General features: G+C 43.2%; 1 protein-coding gene across 1 annotated transcript in view; it reads right to left on the reverse strand.

Moving 5' to 3' along the window:
• LOC116891119 (1-phosphatidylinositol 4,5-bisphosphate phosphodiesterase epsilon-1) overlaps nucleotides 1-19884 on the reverse strand; it is a 204360-nt gene that overhangs the window by 150302 nt on the left and 34174 nt on the right. The window contains exon 3 of the mRNA XM_032891834.1: nucleotides 14360-14648. Within this exon, the coding sequence (XP_032747725.1) occupies nucleotides 14360-14648 (289 nt within the window). The remainder of the gene's footprint in view (nucleotides 1-14359; nucleotides 14649-19884) is intronic.

The raw sequence follows: 19884 nt of genomic DNA on the forward strand, positions 1-19884 counted from the left end.
GGAGGCTCCAGCCTCTCCCCTTGGATAGCTCTGCGAGGCATCCAGCGAGTTCCAATTTGGGCAGGGGTTTGTTTATTCTGCTTGGTTCAAGTCAGGGTTACAGATCCCTAATGGTTTTAGCGTCCCTAAAGGTTTTCCACATTTGGGCAAGATCTATGCTTTATATCAGTCCCAGGGAGGCTTTGCTCCCAGATGAGGCAGACATGTTAGAAGCACTCAGATAGCTGCACTCGGTAGATGCTATTCCTCGGCACACAGATGTGGATCTCTCTCTCTCTCTCTCTCTCTCTCTCTCTCTCTCTCTCTCTCTCTCTCCTTCCTTCCTTCCTTCCTTTCCTTCCTGCCTTCCTCCTTCCTTCCTTCCTTTCTTTTCTTTTCTTAAACCCCATTCTCAAACCAACTGTACTTTTCATTACATTTCATTTCCTCCCCAGTGATGTTGAATTTTCTAAACTAGTCCTTTTTCTGCAGCCACTGCTCCACCCCAACTCAAACTAAGAGGGCTCATGCCGACTCTTAGATCTTCATTTTGAGCACATCAGATCCTAATGCAGGAATAATCAGGATTGCAATGGCAACACTTCTCCTCACAGGCACTGCTTCTCAGGCTCTGGGCCACAGGTCACTCGCTGTTGGTAGGACGTTCCTAAAATCCAGTCTGAAAAAGGCTACATGGGTCCGCTAAGGCATTAGGGCCAAGCTTTTGCCTCAGTCTCTGACATGTAGCCACATCAGTCTGCCAACGGCTCTTCCCTCTCCTTGTCACACTGGGCCACTTCCTCTTTGTCACCTAGGCTCTGCACACATTCTCCCTCATAATCTCTCACACTTCTTCACCTGGATCTCCAGAGAGCCTGTATGTGCAAGCCTGTGTCAAGAGACAGCCAGGATGTAGCATAAGATCACAAATGTGGGTGCCGGCCGGGCTAGGCAGGTATGAAACTGAGCTGTGGGAATGAGGCTGATGTGTTTTATACATGAGTTAGCACCTGCTGGCCAGACCAAGTCGGGAGAATGACACTGGGTTGCCAGAAGAGCTAGAGTGCCACTTGGTTAGTAAAAAGTTTTCCAGTTTTGAAAATACAGCAGCTGTCAAAGCAAAACACACAGGCCCTAGATTTGACCCACTAAGAATAAATTTGCTTCCCCGATGCAATTAGAGATGATCTAAATAAAAGTAGTGGACTCAAAGCCATCAGTGAGAGTGGCTGGAAGAATGTCTCAGTCTAGTTTTCTGTTGCAGGACAAAATACCACCAATGGATGCCAGGAATCAATGGGTCCTCTAGAAGAGAAGTGAGTCCTCTTAACCACTGAGCCATATTTCCAGGTCCTGATACTCTAATTTTTAAAGGCGTGTGTGTATGTGCGTGTGTACATGTGTATGTGTGTTTGTGTGTGTGTCTATGTATGTGTGTATGTTTGTATATGTATATGTGTATGTGTGTGTACATGTGTATTTGTGTTTGTGTGTTTGTGTGTGTATGTATGTGTTTATGTGTATATTTATGTATGTATGTGTGTGTGTCTTTGTATGCACACATGTGTGCACAAGCGGGCATTGGTTCCTGCACAGTTGGAGTCACAGGCAGTTATTCTTTTCATTTAAAAAATTGATTAAAAATCTAGCTTGGGAGTTAGGATAAATTTTCAACGATTTCTGAGATGATCCTAAACACATCCTGCTATTTTATAGCATATTTAATGTAAAACCATATTTTCAGCATTAACCATTATAAAGTCAAAAATCCTGATCAGATTTGAAAACTGTAGTCTGAAGTATCAAGTATGGGGCCAATATTTAATGCTTTATCTAAAAGCAACTCCATCTCATGAGTGTACACATTGGCTTTTTTCATTAGCATACATATAACCATACCATCTAAAAGTAATTATTCTGAAACAAAAATTCTTTATCATCAGTAATTATGTAAGACATATACCATATATGTACTATATATGATATATATATATATTTCTCTCTCTCACACACACACACACACACACACACACACACACACACACACACACCCCAAGCCTCTATATCCACAGTTTTATAAAATTTCTCAGGCAAACATGGGTCATGAATGGAAAAATTGAAGAAGCCCTATCTTGGAGGTGAGGATCATAGACTTGAGAATCAGCCAGACTTGGAATCAAATACTGTCTTTGTATACACTGGCTAGGAAATTCGAGTTGAAGATGCATGTTGTAGGCTTAGAAGTCACTAGTCTGGAACTGGAGTTTCCAAAGTCTCAAAAATGCTTTGCGTACTCCCTTCCTCTCCCTGTCCCAAATCGTCTGCAAGAACATGTGCTTGAAATGGGAATTTAGATGTTTATTTATTAATCAAGAGTGTGACTGAGTGCAAACTAGGGGAATATTCACAATATACACACAGAGACCCTCAGAAATACTTAAACATAAACTTGTTTAAGTTTCTATGTAATTGTTCATTGATTAGTACACGGAAAACACTTTTTAAATAGTATTTATTGTCCGAAGACATGCAAAGTTAAAAAGACTTAACTAAGAGAAAGAATTAAAATAGTAGGTATGTATTTTTAGTTGTCAAGTATTCTAGACTCTCCTGCATGCACATAGTTAAATGTGTTCTGGAATTCAGTTAAACAAAAACAAAGCACAATCAATTTAACTGTATCACTGCCTTCCTCATTGTTTATTCAAGACTCAGTTTCGACTGGAGTTTAAACTTCATGACTCGGGCTATCTCGAAGTTTTTCTCTTTCCCAATTATCTGCTACTGACCCACTTTCCCATTATAAAGAGATTATAGACATATTCCATTATGTTTTATAAGGATTCCCATGGACAAGAATTTTCACACCCCATTTAAGTGAGTTCTAACTCTTTACAACAATTTGAAAACTCAAAAAAAAATTGACTAATTCCATGTAGCAAGAAACCAAACAACTCATTTAATGTTTATTGTAATGAGTAAGTTATTGTCACTAAAGTATCCAACACGAAATTTAACTTGAATGCTACATTTTACACCAATGACACATTTTAGACTTGGCTTCTCTTCTGTCTTAGTGAAGGTTTCTACTGTTGTGCTAAAACACCATGACCAAAGCATCTTGGGGAGGAAATGGTTTATGTCACCCGATAACTCACAGGCTATCGTCCATCACTCAGGGTAGTCAGTATCTCAAGGCAGGACCTGAAAGCAGGAACTGAGGCAGAAACTCTAGTGGAAAGCTGCTTACTGGCTTGCTCCTCCTGGTTTGCTCAGCCTGCTTTCTTAAACCATCGAGGACCATCCACCCCTGGTTGGCACTGTTCCATGTGGAATAGACTCTCCCACATCAATCACCTCTCAAGAAGATGCACCACAGGGATAATTATGCACAGGACACTCTGTGTAGGGGCATTTTCTCAATGGAGGCTCCTTCTTCCCAGAGAACTCTAGCCAGTGTCAAGCTGACATGAAAACTAGCCAGCTCAGCTCCCATTGCCAGCCGTGAATGTGCAGTACATGCTCTGCTGCTGTGGGAACAGAGAGTCAGCAAAGAATTAAGTGCAAACAAAAAGAGTTCCCTGATGTAGGTCCGAGGTTGCCCCCACCCCCTTTTCAATCCCGTTCCCATTTCTTTAGGCTCTCAAGTACTTTCAGAATCCCCACACTTCTCTCAATACAGTTCATGGACTTTCTTCTGTGCCCCTATGTGTGTACATCTCTCAGATACAACCCCTAACTGTGCTTAAGGGACAAGCCTATTTGTCATTTGCTCATCTCCTCCGCTGGCAGTGGAGTCCTTGAAAGTAAAGGCCACATTTTGTCGACTGGTGTAGTTTTGGCACAGAGGAGGTGTTCAGTAAATGCTAAGTAAGCGGGCGAATGAATGGCTAAGTGCATGGAAACTAAGGACAATCTCATGGCGTTACGAGGGGATGCGCTGGGCAGCCTCCTCTTAGGTGTCCTTTAAGACGCTAGTGCAAGGGTCCACACAGCCAGGAAAACCCAGGAGGCATTGTTCTTCTCTGGGCGTGCTGTGACTGAGCTCATGGGAGACTTAGTGGACTTGGTGGCAGGTGGGGAACCTAATAAAGAGTGGCAGGAGCGTCCCTATCACCATCCGTGACTGTTACTGTCCCAAGACTGATTGGAGACTTACCAGATACTGAGTTCCTTGTATACACTGTCACACCCAGCCCTGAAAACAACTAGGGTTATTGGTCTGGTTTCCCCTTTAGTGATGGAGAAACTGAAATTCACAAAAGTAAAGCTCCTTTAAGTAAGAGCACTGACGTCGAGATCCAAACCCAAGGCGGGGAGGGGGGGGCGGCGGCTCAAGCTCAATGCCACCTCAACAGCAGCGTAAGTCAGAGACTGTGTGTTCCCAACAGGACCAAGAGGGCCCAGAGTAACACTCGCTCTTGCTCGAGCACCTTTCACCACCTCATCTCAACAAAGCCTCTGTGTCTCCTCTCTCATGATTCCATTTGAATGTGAAGCCCAGCGAGTCTTCGTTACAACCACTGGCAATGGCCACAATAGCAATGAGGGGCTTGAACTCCCCAACATCTTCACATTGGCCTCGTTTCAAAATTCCAAGTGTAGAGTGTGTACAGGGAAACGGTAGGTACATCAATATAGATGACACATGAATGGCCTTCCTTGGCCATAAGCACTTTGATGGGAGATTTCACCCATTCTCCCAATCATTTTAAGTTGCACTGTCTAGCCTTGTTTATCTATTGAGTCTTTCAGCTTCAAGCACAATTCTTAGGTTCTCTCTTTAGCTCGTAGGTCAGAAGCAGTTCTTGATTCCCCTGGTGAAATCCAGCTGTAGTGTTCCTTTTCTGATTACATTTGCCTCTCCTTTTTAATGGGTGTTTTGGTGTTGTTTGTTTGTTTAAATTTAATTCACAACCCTGAAAATTCATCTTTTAGAACTGTTTTCACTCTCACTATTTAGCGAGGTTTTGGGGGGAAGCCTTTGCATCTAGTCACTATGAGTTTAGATCTTGGCGTAGCATTTCGAATGACTCTGGTGGATGAGTTGACATTTTGATTTGAAACCCCTCCGAGGGCTGCTCTGGCACTATGGTTCTCACCAACCACCTTTCTGGGTTCCCTGATTAGAACTCAAAGCACCCTCTGTTATCTGACCTGCTGCCTTTCATCCTTCCTCGCATGGTGTGGACCGAATGTCTTCTTTCCACAAAGTACTTTCTGGGGGCAAAGCGAGATGAGTAAGAGCCAACCGCAGCATGCTGTCCCCCTCAGGTTAGGGCCCCATCTGATGGGATGATCGCTCCTGGATCAGAGCTGGCTGGACAGATGCTGAGGCGTCCCTGTGTGTGGATTCTGTTCTTTGAACAACACACGGCTACCCAGGCCCCATGGCAGAAGTGTTTTGTCATGTACCCATCAAGTCTCCTGATACTGTGACATATGGCTCCATTTCAGCTCAGCGGCCCAGTGCTTTCTCACATAGGGTGGTAAGGCCTGAGACCGAGCGCTACGTTTTCCCTGGAATGGGAAACGCTCGTCCACAAGCTGCAGACTTCCTCATGGATCTGCATTCTTCCCATAGTTGACACGGCTCTAGGCCACCGCGGGCGGCTAATAAATATTTCTTAATTAATTAACTGCTACAGAAATATACTCAGCATCACATTAAGGTATATTTTTATCCGCCAAACAATTTCAAGGTAGCAAAACTAAGTCAGGACGTTTCTTTAAACAAACAGAAAATCCTGGAATCGGAGCTATGTGCACGCATACCTTCTTAGCCCGGTAGGCATGCGAGGGCTAACTGTTGATTAGGAGGAAGTCAAGTGAGACGGCCGTTATAAACAGAGCTGTTTATGAGCTATACTCTTGCACTTCGAATGTGTGTGCTTTCCTACTGTGATTTCTGGTTTTAATATTCAAAGTTATTAACTCTTGAAAAGGAGCCTGATAGGATGGTTACTGCGGTTATTTGGAAATGTGTCAGGCTTTTCTATCAGAAGCCCAATACCCTCTACTTTCATGTAAGATTCCGACTGTCAGGCACTCTTTGTTTTTATATCACTCTACCTTGAATAGTTAATCACGTGTGTACAGATGCATGCAAAATTATTAAAAATGAACGGTCGAGTTTTCCCTTCCCAACACATGCCTCAAATGTCACTAACTATACTTCGAAACTGGTTGACCGTGATATTTAATCTTGTCACTTGCAAACTGAACAAGGTAAGAAGGAAAAAATTGTGTTTGTGGCGCTGTGCACTCCATCAGCAGGTGCCACACACACGCGCGAGAAGATCGATTGTGTTACTGGAGAAATTCTCATCACCATATCTTTATTTTATTTTTCTTGTTCACCACTGCGTATTTCTATGGATTACTGTACCCCTTTCTCTTCATTTTTATCTCGTCTTACGGGGATATTTTTGCCTTTATTCTGCTTTGTGTTGGGACAGACAGGTCTTTCAATACAACCCAGGACAGCTTCCAACTTGCCATTTTCCTTCCTGGGCCTCTCAAGGGCTGGGGTTACAGGTTTGTATCCACAGACGCCATTGCACTAGGATACTTGGTAAGTCTATTAGAGCTAAAGATGCTTCTGACTGCCGTTTCCACCATGTTAGCTCAGGGAGAGAGTCTAATGAGGCTAGTGGGGGGAGGGAAGTGACAAACAGACAGGAAGTGAGATTAACTGGGTCAAACTGGTAGAAGCTGCCCCACTAGAGAGAGCATAGACTCCACCCTTGTCCGTCTGGAAGGAGCTCGCCCTCACAATTAAGGCCATATGCTGGCTGACCGATGCTTTATATCGGAACACGATTCTTGAGGTGATGGAGAGACGCCCTAACAATTAAGAGCAATTATATTGAAAATTTGTTTGCTTTCTGTTAATGGTGACAAACACCATGTTCTCAAACAACCTGCGGAGGAAATGATTCATTTTACTTAAACTTCCATATCATACTTGAGGGAAGCCAAGGTAGGAACCTGGAGTCAGGAGCTAAAGCAGAGATCGTGGAGCAATGTTGCCTACTGGCTTGCTCTCTGTGGCTTGCTCAACCCTCTTCTTCTATAATCTAGGACTATATTCCTGGGAGGGGGGCAGCACCCATAGTGGACTGAGCCTCACCCTATCAGTCAGCAATCAAGAAAATACCCTCAACTGAGATTTCCTCTTTCCATGTGACTAAGCAGATACCAAGTTGACATTAAAACCAACTATCCACATTGCAAAATCGTGAGGAGTGGAGTTCAGGTCCCAGCACCCCTGCAGCAATCTGGGCATCAAGAACACACCTATCACCCAGGCTCTGAAGAAGTATGGAGACATGAGTGCTGCTGGGACCTTCTGACTTCCAGCCTGGCCTAGAACATGAAAAAACCCAGATTCAGGGAAAGACTGCCTCTGTGAAATAGGCAGAGGGGGACAGGACACCTGAGGCCATCCTTTGGCCTCTGCACATGCACACAGGCAAGCACACCTACACACACATATATGTATAAGTTCATACTTAGACACCCATGTGCATGCAGAAACAAACAGATAAATTCCTAATATCTCTGAATTTCGAAAACTTAAAAGAAAGGAAGAAAAGCCAGCATTGATTATATTCTGGTAGTTGGCCACCTTCAGGCCATTCCAGAAGCTATGGGAGTGCTGCAAGGCTGCAGAGGCCTGTGTGAGCACCTCCTGACTTGGGCATTATGGTGATGAGCTGCTAGACAGCCTTTCCCCCTGTTTTTTTTTCCTTCAGGTTGATGCAATCCCCATTTGTAACCAAAGCCACGTCTAGGAAGAAAATTCTATGGATCTTTATTAGCACATGTAGACCTGGGAAGAAAGACCAGCACAGTATGAGCCTTTCCCAAACCCACTTCAGTATCTCTCTATAATTGTGGTAAATATCCAAAACATTAGAGAACCCCCCCTAACATTTTTGAATGGTGTTCATGGGCGTTAAGTACATCTACACAGCTGCTTCACTGCCCATCTCCAGAACCGTCTTCTTGGAAAACTGAAACTGCCCACTAACTCCACACCTGCCATGACCTCGGCTTCTACAACTGCCATTCCACTTTCTGCCTCCACCAGGATCATGTGCCTCATCCAAGAGGAATTTTCTGTCTCCTCCTTTGTTTCTACCTCCCCGGGTTGATTTTTCACAGACTTCAAACATGAATTCTCCCTTAGAGAGGTCATCCTTTGACCCTCTTCCTTCCCTCGTCTCTCTGGGAAAAAGATCTTGTGCTTTTCCATCTCTCCCACTCTTTTCCGTTCTTTAAGAGCAACTGGGGAATTTTCCAGTTCTTCTATCCAGGTATGAGCATCGAAATGCTATCAACCACAAGCAAGAATGAGAGATGCCGCCATGTAAAATTTTAGAACCGGCTGAGAAAGTTCGTCTCAAAGCCCAGTAGAGGTCTTAAATCTTCACTCATCTTAAGTGAAAATAATTTCTTCTTGGCAGGAAATGCCATTTAACCCACTTTTAATGTTTCCCACCCAACACCCTGCTGGAGTAGCTTTCAGCATCCCATGATAGAGTGTGTAGATTTCTGTTGTGCAAAGGTTGAAGGGACTCTGAGAACTAAAGTCTGGTAACCAAACTAAGTGCTACTTCTCTGAGGAAGAGTCCGAAGGTTCACATAGCTCCAGAGAAATGAACTTACAGAACACTATCTGCTGGGAAGCTGGAGGATGAATATGTGTTATACAATTTTTACAAGTTTCTTCTGCTTTCTTGGTTTTCTTTAGACAGGGTCTTGTATGGAGCTGAGGCTGGTCTCAAACTAAGTATCTTTGTGCTTCAACCTCCTAAGTGCCATATCCCTTGATCCTTATGGTCAATCTTTCATTAGCAATTTAAACCTGAAAACTGCTGACAAAATCCATGCCACAGAACACATACTCAACAATAGAAGAAGTGGCCAACTGCAGCACAATACTCAGCCGCCTTCTCTAGATTCATTAGTCACTGGTGGTTCCAGACCTACTACCCAAGACGAGGACCCTGCGATTCTGAAAATACCCTGTGCTTTTGAAGTTTCATGTGCTTGTGTTTCCTTCTTTAAATATTATTTTTTAAACTAAACTAAATATAATTTTTGAGACAGGGTCTCACAGTGTAGCCATGACTGGCCTGGAACTCTCTTGGTAGACCAAACTGGCCTTACTTTGGAAATTTAAATTAATGAGAAACACATGCATTTGCTGTGGTACAATATAGTGTTTTGAAATATACATACACCATAGAATGGCTTGTTGGTATATGTGTGTGTTGTGTGTACGTGATGAGAAACTAATTTTTTATGAATCTTTTCCTACTGCATATTGAAGAAACATATATTGAACAAAGGCACTTTGAAATGTTACAAACCCCATGGAAGAGAGCCCTGAAGTTGAAATCAGCCTACAAGATAGTAAACTAGAAACAGCAGAAATAAGGTCAGAAGGGAGAAAAAAAAATCAACCAGCTAATGGTAGTATTTAGCAGAAATTAATTTGACAGTTATTAGAAACTATTAAGAAGGGTGGATTACCTTGATTATGTTAAATAAGATGGGAATACCTACCCACTGTGGGTAGCACCATTCCCTAGGCTGGGATTCTGGATTATATATATATAAATGAGAAGGCAAACTGAGTACAAGCAATCATTGCTCTCTACTTTGGACTGTGGGTATGATGTCAAGTTCCAGCTCCTATAGTTTCTCTAACATGATGAACTATTCTAGAACTGTGAACCAAATAAAGCCTTTCTTCCTTAAAAAAAAAATGGCCATCTTGCCGAAAGCAACCTACAGATTCGATGCAGTCCCCATCAAAATTCCAACTCAATTCTTCATAGAGTTAGAAAGATCAATTTGCAAATTCATTTGGAATAACAAAAACCCAAGATAGTGAAAACTATGCTCAACAATAAAAGGACTTCTGGGGGAAAGGCACCATCCCTGACCTCAAGTTGTATTACAGAGCAATAGTGATAAAAACTGTATAGCACTGGTACAGGGACAGGGAAGTAGATCAATGGAACAGAATTGAAGACCCAGAAATGAATCCACACACCTATGGTCACTTGATCTTTGACAAAGGAGCTAAAACCATCCAGTCGAAAACAAAGATAGCATTTTCAACAAATGGTGCTGATTCAACTGGCGATCAGTATGTAGAAAAATATTAATCAATCCATTCTTATTACCCTGTACAAAGCTCAAGTCCTAGTGGATACAAGGACCTCCATATAAAACCAGATACAATCAAACTAATAGAAGAGAAAGTGGGGAAGAGCCTCAAACACATGGCACTGGGGAAAATTTCCTGAACAGAACACCAATGGTTTATGCTCTAAGATCAAGAATTGAAAAATGGGACCTCATAAAACTACCAAGCTTCTATAGGGCAAAGGAGACTGTCATTAGGACAAAACGACAACCAACAGATTGGGAAAAGATCTTTATCAGTCCTACATCTGATAGAGGGCTAATATCCAATATATACAAAGAACTCAAGAAGTTAGACTCCAGAAAATCAAATAACCCTATTAAAAATGGGGTACGGAGCTAAACAAAGAATTCTCAACTGAGGAATAGCGAATGACTGAGAAGCACCTAAAGAAATTTTCAACACCCTTAGTCATCAGGGAAATGCAAATCAAAACAACCCTGAGATTCCACCTCACACCAGTCAGAATGGCTAAGAAAAAAACTCAGGTGACAGCGGATACTGGTGAGGATGTGGAGAAAGAGGAACACTCCTCCATTGTTTGTGGGATTGTAAGCTGGTACAACCACTATGGAAATTAGTCTGGAGGTTCCTCAGAAAATTGGGCATAGTACTACCTGAGGACCCAGCTATTGCACTCCTGGGCATAAACTCAAAAGATGCTCCAACATACAACAAGGACACATGCTCCACTATGTTCATAGCAGCCTTATTTATAATAGCCAGAAGCTGGAAAGAACCCAAGTGTCCCTCAACAGAGGAATGGATGCAGAAAATGTGGTACATCTACACAATGGAATACTACTCAGCTATTAAAAACAATGACTTCATGAAAGTCATTGGCAAATGGATGGAACTAAAAAATATCCTGAGTGAGGTAACCCAGTCACAAAAAGCACACATGATAAGTGGATATTAGCCCAAAAGTTCTAATTTCCCAAGATACAATCCACAGACCACATGAAGCTCAAGAAGAAGGATGATCAAAGTGCAGATGTTTCAGTCCTTCTTAGAAGGGGGAACAAAATATTCATAGGAGGAAACACGGAGACAACGTTTGGAGCAGAGACTTAAGGAAAGGCCATCCAGAGACTGCCCCACCTGGGGATCCAGCCCATATACAGCCACCAAACCCAGACAATATTGCTGATGCCAAGAAGTGCATGCTGACAGGAGCCTGATATAGCTATCTCCTGAGAGGCTCTGCCAGAGCATGAGAAATAGAGGCGAATACTCACAGATACCCATTGAACTGAGAACTGGGTCCCCAAAGGAGGAGTTAGAGAAAGGATTGAAGGAGCTGAAGGGGTTTGCAAACCCATAAGAATGACAATACCAACCAACTAGACCTCCCAGGGACTAAACCATTATCCAAAGTGTACACATGACTCTAGTAGACCCATGGCTCTAGCTGCATATGTAGCAGAGGATGGCCTTGTTGGGCATCGGTGGGAGGAGAAGCCCTTGGTTCTGCCAAGGCTGGATCTCCCAGTATAGGGAAATGTCAAGGTGGGGGAGGCAGGAAGTGGTGGGTGGTTGGGTGGGGGAACACCCTCATAGAAGCAGGGGGAGGGGGGATGGGATAGGAGGTTTATGGATGGGGGATAACATCTAAAATGTAAATAAAAAATATCCAATAAAAAAGAAGCTATAAACAGAAAATTAAACTCAACCTCTTGCTTAAGGCAACAACTGAAAGCGCTCACATTAGCTGATGTAGCTCATGAGTCGCTATTCTGAACAAGGAAGTTCACAGCAATCAAGATCCAGTTACTATCACAGCAGCAGGCCCACCGCTGAGTTCCTACCTTCACAGGCCTACGGTACACTGTTTGCACTCCTGCCACAGTTGGGACCCCAGATACTCTGGAAGAAGAAAGTAGCTTGTATTGACTTTTCTTTTACTTCAGAGTGAGTCATTTGTCTGACATAACTCCGTCTCCACCCTTTGAACACTTAGAGTCTTTTACATTCCTTATACGATACTCCCTCCACAATCACATATTAGTCTTCAACTATTTCATGCATACAAATCTTGCCTCCTTGTAAATATTACAGCAAGCAAGCTAACTGGCAACAAACACTTCCCGGTTCTTCCATAACACCTTCATTCTACAGGGCATATGGTATGTGGCACATTTAGGATGGTGAACTCATGTGAGGTCCTGCCAGGCAGTCAAATGCATTGAAACCATGCTAATTTCAGAAGTTTTCGCGCCAATTTCGGCTTAATGTCTTGGGAAGCGCACCATGGACAATGTTGACTTGTTAGTGTCTGGGGTCACATCAGAACATCTTCTACATGGACTGACCCTGGGCTCCAACTGCTTACGTAGCAATGAATAGCTTAGTAAGAGCACCAGTGGAAGGGGAAGCCCTTGGTCCTGCCAAGACTGAACTCCCAGTGAATGTGATTGTTGGGGGGAGGGTGGTAATGGAGGGGATGGGGAGCAGAACACCCATATAGAAGGGGAGGGGGAGGAGTTAGGGGGATGTTGGCCCGGAAATTGGGAAAGAGAATAACAATCGAAATGTAAATAAGAAATACCCAAGTTAATAAAGATGGAGGGGGAAAAAAAAAGAGCATCTTCAACCCTGTGGTGGTGGTGGGGATTCCTTACTGTGTAGACAGTGTGTGCTCCATGAGGGGGAGATGTATGGCTAGCACCAGCTTTCTCCTATTACTGTTTGAGATTACTATTCCCACATGGTGTGTTTTCCTTCTATTCCTCACTTGAAGCCAATTCCCACAAGTTGAGGTAATAGCAGAAAAGCATCCAACATAGCACTCAATATGGTATACCAAGAAGAAGTGGTGTTCCTATCAGGCCTGCCAAGGGTGAACATGAGGGTGGAACGTGGCAGGCTGAAGATCAAGGAGCAAGGTCACTAGCCAGCAGCTAGCCCTGGTCTGAGGGCTCATGGTAGAGAGACAGTGTCACGCTCAGTGACAGAGCAGCCGGATGTCAGATGGAGCTCTTGGGCAGTCCCAGGCAGTGGAACAAAACCTTGCATGGTCCCTGTCTGGTTGGTAGCTTCCTGCCAGGGAAGGCTGCCAAGCAGTTTGAGACAGCTGTGTGGTGAGCAAGTCGCCGAGGTTCTCTAACGCACTGTCCTTTCTGCCTGGCCTGCCTGTACACCGTGTGAAGTCACAGGGAAGTCTGAATGCTCAGGCCCATTTTCCACGGGCTTCCATTTCTCTGGGCTGCCCCTGCCTTTCTGGGCCTTTACAATGGGACACATTAAGGGATGGTTCTTTTTTTTTTTCTTATCAGCAGAAACCTGTTGGTTCTCTATGTGATGAACATTTAGGTTTCACTCTGTTCCCAAGCCCTGCTGATTTTCAAAGCAATCATATGACCACATTTATTTGCTAGCGTCTTGTCAGACTAGTTGACATCTCTCATGGATTATTGCTAGGAGAAACTACCATCTCCACACATGTGCGTGTGCGTGTGTATGTGTGTGTGTATGTGTGTGTGTGAATGTGTGTGTGTGAATGTGTGTGTGTGAATGTGTGTGTGTGTTTGTGTGTGTGTGTGAATGTGTGTGTGTGTCTGTGTGTGTGTATATGTGTGTGTGAATGTGTGTGTGAATGTGTGTGTGTGAATGTGTGTGTGAATGTGTGTGTGTGTGTGTGTGTGTATGTGTGTGTGTGGGTGTGTGTGTGTGTGTGTGTGTGTGTGTGTGTGTGTGTGTGTGTGTGTGTATGAGTGTGTGTTTAAGTTTTAGAGATCTGTGAGATGGCTCACTGGGAAAGGTCCTTGTCACGAAGCCTGAAGAGCCGAGTCCAATCACTGAAACTCGTATAAGGGAAGAATAGAACAAATGTCTTACAGGATGTTCTCTGACCTCCAGACACGCTACTATAACACACATGCACTCACCCACCCACCCTGGCATGCAAAATAAAAAATAAATCAAGATAGAATTTTAGTCATCTACGATTTTTGGAAAAAATGAACTTTAAAATATTAATACTTGTTATTCTCTTAAGTCTTAATTTTTCTGTTTTTTTTTTTCAAAACAGCTACTTCGCTTCATCTTCTTAGAGTTTCTGAAAAGTTTCCATCAGCAGATGCATATTGGCTTGTTACCCTAGACTGTTCTCTAAAGGCAGATATAAAAAGCTGAAAATGAAATGGCAGACATTACCTTTCAGCATTATTCGCCCAGTGGATCCTCCAAAGGAACTGAGAAGGCTGCTTCTTGCTCCTAAAGATGTGGTTGCCTCTAGGAGAGAACCGGTGATGTACTGAGCTATGGACGTCCTTTGGAGGGTGGCACGGTACTCACACTCGCTGTCTCGCACACATTGCTTTAGGCAGGGACCATCTCCGATCCTTCCATGGGCTGTGTCAGGGGTTGGGAGCTGTGTGGGGCAATGCAGAAGAGAGCCAACGGTATCTTCTGTCTCTTCTCCTCTTCTCACGGCACTGTAGATCTGTGAATAGCACAAAGCACAGGAAGTATTAATCTAGTTTCTTAGAGAAGCAAATTAACTTGTTGACAAAATGCCAAGATGACTTATTAAGAAAAGAAGGCTCAGTCGGTCTAAGCACAAACACCTTTGAGCTCTGCACTCATACATTAACCTGAACATTCTACAGACACCATTTATTTGGAGAAGCTCTGTGTAGTTATGAAATAGGCCATTCAAACAACTCTGCTATCAAACAGAGCACTTAGAGTTGCTCCAACCGAAAATACATTCAGCTCAAATTTCTCCTCCTCCACAGGAGAGCATTGCTCTCCAGTAGAGCCACAAGGCCAAACCTTTCTCTCATCCTTTTGGGCCTAACCAAGTCTGCCTATTTCCATCCGTGTTTCAATCTGACCTCCATAGGGAATTCTTATTCCATGAACAAAGTAAGGCAAAGATAAAAGGGTCATGGAGGAGGAATTTCCTTATGGTCTACTCTTCCTGTCTCTCAGGTAGCATCGGAGTCTCTTGACAATTTTACTCACTTCCTTTTCCCTCATCTTCCACATTTATTGAATTAGTCCCTGCCCAGTATTCCTGTTCTGTCATTTTCTTGAATCTTTCTTCCTTAACCACTTATATTCACCAAGCATGATCTGATTAGAACAGATTCCCAACCATGTCTTCTGCCTATTTGAATGTAGTCATTCAACATGCAGGAACCCAGATACTGCTCAGTGTGATTCACTGCGTCAGAAAATATGGGCAAACGCAAAGGGTAAAACATACTGTAGTATTTCCACATTGCTTTGAGGAAGAGGCCTAGCTATCATGGAGTTCAACAATACTGCGGGAGGATGTCGGTTTGTCTGAGATGTCCTGGAGTCTTTTAGAGTCTTTGAGATAGCATGTGAAAACATGGGAAAAAATGTCACCCAGGGGGACATCTGTAGCTTTGTAAAGAAGGAAGGAAGGGATGCTACTTGACAGTGAATTCATCATGACACCTTGAAGAGCTTTCTTGGCTTTCTTCACAGTTACTGTGTCAGGTCTGGGGAAATCAGTTTTTCATCTTACAGAGATCACAGACCTGCAATGCACTTGTGGCAATGGGTGTACCTTTATGGTGCTGTACACTCCAAATTTTACCTTTAACTGTGGCCCTTAAGAAGTCTTATGAAACCCTGAGATAAAACCAAACCCCCACAGCACTCAAACTGGGTGAACATATATTTCTACTCTGCTTTTCTCTACATGCTGATACATCCCTGCCACTTGGAGTTAGAATGAGAATTCTTAGCTTTGTTCTCTGTCCTTAGAGTTCTGGAGACCAGTTTGTCCAAATGAATGGTGTATTGGGATTGCATTCAGATTCTGAGGTGAGATATGGGAATAGATGTCTTCGATCTATTTTGACTGGCCAGAGACCTGGTTGTGAACACAACACAAGTAAGTGACTTGAAGGTTTTGAGCCAGGATCATCCTCTGTAAAGTGGGGCCAATAATACCCAGTTCTTAGGGACATTGGGGGATTCACTAAGGAAACTCCTGTGGCATACCTGACTTTGTGTTAAGAAATTGCACTGATTACGAATGGGTAACTCTCTGGGAGAGAATGCACTCCTCCTCAAGGAATGATGGGAGGTTGTTACAGAGAGAAGTCTGTGTTATTCAGCATGATTTAGTTGTTGCTGTGTTTTATGTGTGGCTACACAATGTCATCCTCTCTGGATAAACACAGAGCTCAGGACATGATGTTCTTCTCAATGTCTGTCTTTTCCTAGACATTGATGTCCTTAAGGAAGGAGGGCAATCTCCATTGTCATCCTGCCCTACATACCAAACCACATGGACAATCCACACCACAGTGAGTCACCCACAAGCTCTCCAGAAATAGATAGCCCAGATGTTCAAGGAGAGGAATCCTTTTGAGAACTAGGAAAGGCTCCATAGGGAAAGCAGGTCTTGACTTGAACCTTGGAAAGCAGTTGTGACTCTAACTGCCATGAATGGCGGAGGTAATTCGGGAGAGGGTCAGAGCTGGAAAATGCAGACTCAGTCCTGTAGATAGTGAATACAGCAGGGTGTGGAGAGTTGGGGGTGGGGGGGTATTAACTGTGCCACGAGGAAGACCAGACAGTCTGATAATGGAGAGTCTTAACTGTTACAGCAGAGAGTTCCAATCCTTCAGAGGTTGCAACCCTTGACACTTGGTATTTGTTTGTTCTCAGAAGAGGAATGAGGCTAAAACAGTCTTGTTTAAAAAGATGAACAGACAGTTCCCAGTTACTAAGAGGTTGCCTATTTCCTTTTCATGCCAAGCTGCCCCACAGGCTTACTGTGCCCACAATCATTGCTTTATGAACTCTATACTTATTATAATACTTTCATAGATACCTAATGGCCAGCCCGTCTAGTCCTTTCTCCAGCTTTTCCAACGTGATTTTCTCAAAACATTAGAATACAGAGGGAATGACGTGACATACAGACTTCTGGATCACAGAAACATGAACATAGCAAATAGCCCTTTTTCTGGAGATCTAATCTGCCCAACAGAATATTAACAACAACCGCAGATGTTGGAAAGAAATTTATTTTGTTTTGCTTAACTGCATGCTTGAGCATTTCTCGTGTTATTCGACCAATAATTGTTTTCTAAAGAACACTTAGCCTACAGGTGAAGCTTGGTATGATATAATTTGTTCAAATCTAATAGGCTTTTCTTATTTCTAGTTCCTCAATCCTGGTGGAATCTCTGACGCACTCTCCCTACTCCCACAACTCTTTTGAGCCCCTTTTTCCATTATCCCACACTTCCATGTCCACCTGCTCTGGTTTTCTTTTACCATGCTTCCAGGAAAGTTACAACGCAATAGGAAAGGGCCAAGAAGTACCTAATGTAGGAAGGTCACAAAGTGACGGCCTCAAGCCAGATTCAGACATCAGGCTTCATCAAACAGTATTTCAATATCAGTGAAGTTTATATGTACCTGTGAAGCTTCAGCATTTCCTCAAACCTGGATAGCCTCATAGCACTGAGAATCCCACAAATTAGCACATGGCAGGACTTCTCTACTCTCACATGGAGCAAAATGTTTTCCTGGTTGGCACCAGTCTACCTCTCTTTAGTTAGACTTGTCCGATAGCTGGCTATTGGCGGTATATATGCTGTAGCCCCTTCCCCCAGAGATTTTTGGAGAGGATATAAATTTATACAATTAGTATGCATGGAGCCTCTCTGGTATGTCTCATCTGTGTTCTTTCTGTGTTAATTGCTGAGTATATATGGAGAAAGCCAGTTTGTACTCTCAAAGGTTTTCAGCCCATGCTGTGCAAGCTGCCAAGGGAGGGAAGTCACCAATAGTCTTATCTTGCTGTGAAGTCCATGAACCGACAATGACTAGCATGGCAAAGTATCCCTAAGAGTACAATAGTGGCATTCACATCTTAGCAGCAACCAACAGCTATCTAATTAGACTTCAGGCTTACTCAACAGGAGGGAAATCATACCTGGTACTAGAAACTTAGCTAATTACTGGGGTTAGTGAGGTCATGGATCTAAGAGGAGAACCTATTGTTTCCATTCTATTAAAACAGCACATCCTAAATGTATCCTAAATACTAACCATTAGACCCACAGGTAAGTGTAGCTCTCATCCCTCCTCAAAGAAGCTTCTCTTTGCAACAGACAGAGATCATTATAGAAAAACATAACTGGTGGAAACATATACATCCATTGATCAGGGGGTGTTTAGCCCTACTGGATACATCTATAACACGAGTCCTTCATCAAAGGCTCAGGGTACAGCTTAGAAAAGAGAATGGAAAGATTATGTTAAAAAGGGTTGGAAAACCAGAAATCTGTGGTTCTGTGAGATTGTGGTTCCTAGAAATCACAAGGAAGCTTCACCCATGATATCTCAATAATATGTCTACCTAAACAAGACCTGAACAAGGGCAACAGCCATAGACATGCTATAGGGCAAATGGAAAACCTTACAGAGCACCTAGCCAAAGGACTACGGGCATCAAAGAATGCTATGAGCAGAAGAATTGGTCTTCCCCAGGGCTGAAAACTTTAATTAGTTACCCAATACCAAGTAGTCCTCCCTGGGATCAAATACATACAAATGACACAAAGTGAACCCATCAGGTTATGATTATATATTTATGTTTGTGTATGTATGTGTACATACACACACAGACTCTTTCTCTTACACACACACACACACACACACACAGAGAGAGAGAGAGAGAGAGAGAGAGAGAGAGAGAGAGAGAGAGAGAGATTAAGAGGCCATAAATTTGAGAGGAGCAAGGCAGTACATGGAAGAGACTGGAGGGGAAGAGGAATGATGTAATTATATTTTAGTTAAAAAATTAAAATAGAATAAAAAGGCCATACCTCATCTTAAATAGAAAGTGAAGCTCTCTAAGCATGAACACCTAGCCTGCCACCATCTCTTATCACCCTCACCACCAAAGCCCAGAAGAGGATCTAAGCTAACAAGCTTCAGTCATACCAACATTCAATACACAAATTCAAAATGTTTATTAGAAAAATGCTGAGCTATGGACAGAGTGGCAGTAGACATGGTAATAATCAGCGATCATGGCAATCCAAGTCACCATATCTAACCAGTTCACTCCGTTATAAAAAGACGTAGTTGTGGAGCAGTCCTCATTACTCACTAAGGCTCTGGGGCCATTGCCTTGACTCCTAACTCCCTGCCTTTCTTCCCAGCTCTGGGATTGTCTTTGGATACACCATGCTGTGCATTCTGAAGCTCAGTTATTTTCTCTACACTATATGGACACAGACATATCTGCCTCATAAAGTTGAGATGAGAGTTACAGTCTCTGATAAACATAACACATTAAAAGAGCGTCTGGCACTTAGCCAATGGTGACAGGACAGTGGTGACTGTGCTAACTATAAAACTCGCTGTGCATTCTCTCCTTACTAACCTTGGCTACCCTTGCCATTCGCTTCCCCTGTGCAAACTTACTCAAGCAGAACCTTACAAAAATATTTTTGTTACGGGTTTTGTGCTCTCTTGTTGCTTTGGGCTTTGCAACAACCACCATGTGAAGAAGCCTCAGTTAGCCAGCTAGCAAAGGAGACCCTAGCTCACTTGCTCCTGATGTTCTGCCAAGATCCAGCCTTGCAGTGAAACCATTCTTGTCCCCAGGTCCTCTACTTACAATTCACAGATGCAGTGCCATAGATGCACAAGACAGCCATGTAGATACTAGG

The sequence above is a fragment of the Rattus rattus genome, chromosome 2 (genome assembly GCF_011064425.1).
Source record: "Rattus rattus isolate New Zealand chromosome 2, Rrattus_CSIRO_v1, whole genome shotgun sequence".
NCBI classification, from domain to species: Eukaryota; Metazoa; Chordata; class Mammalia; order Rodentia; family Muridae; genus Rattus; species Rattus rattus.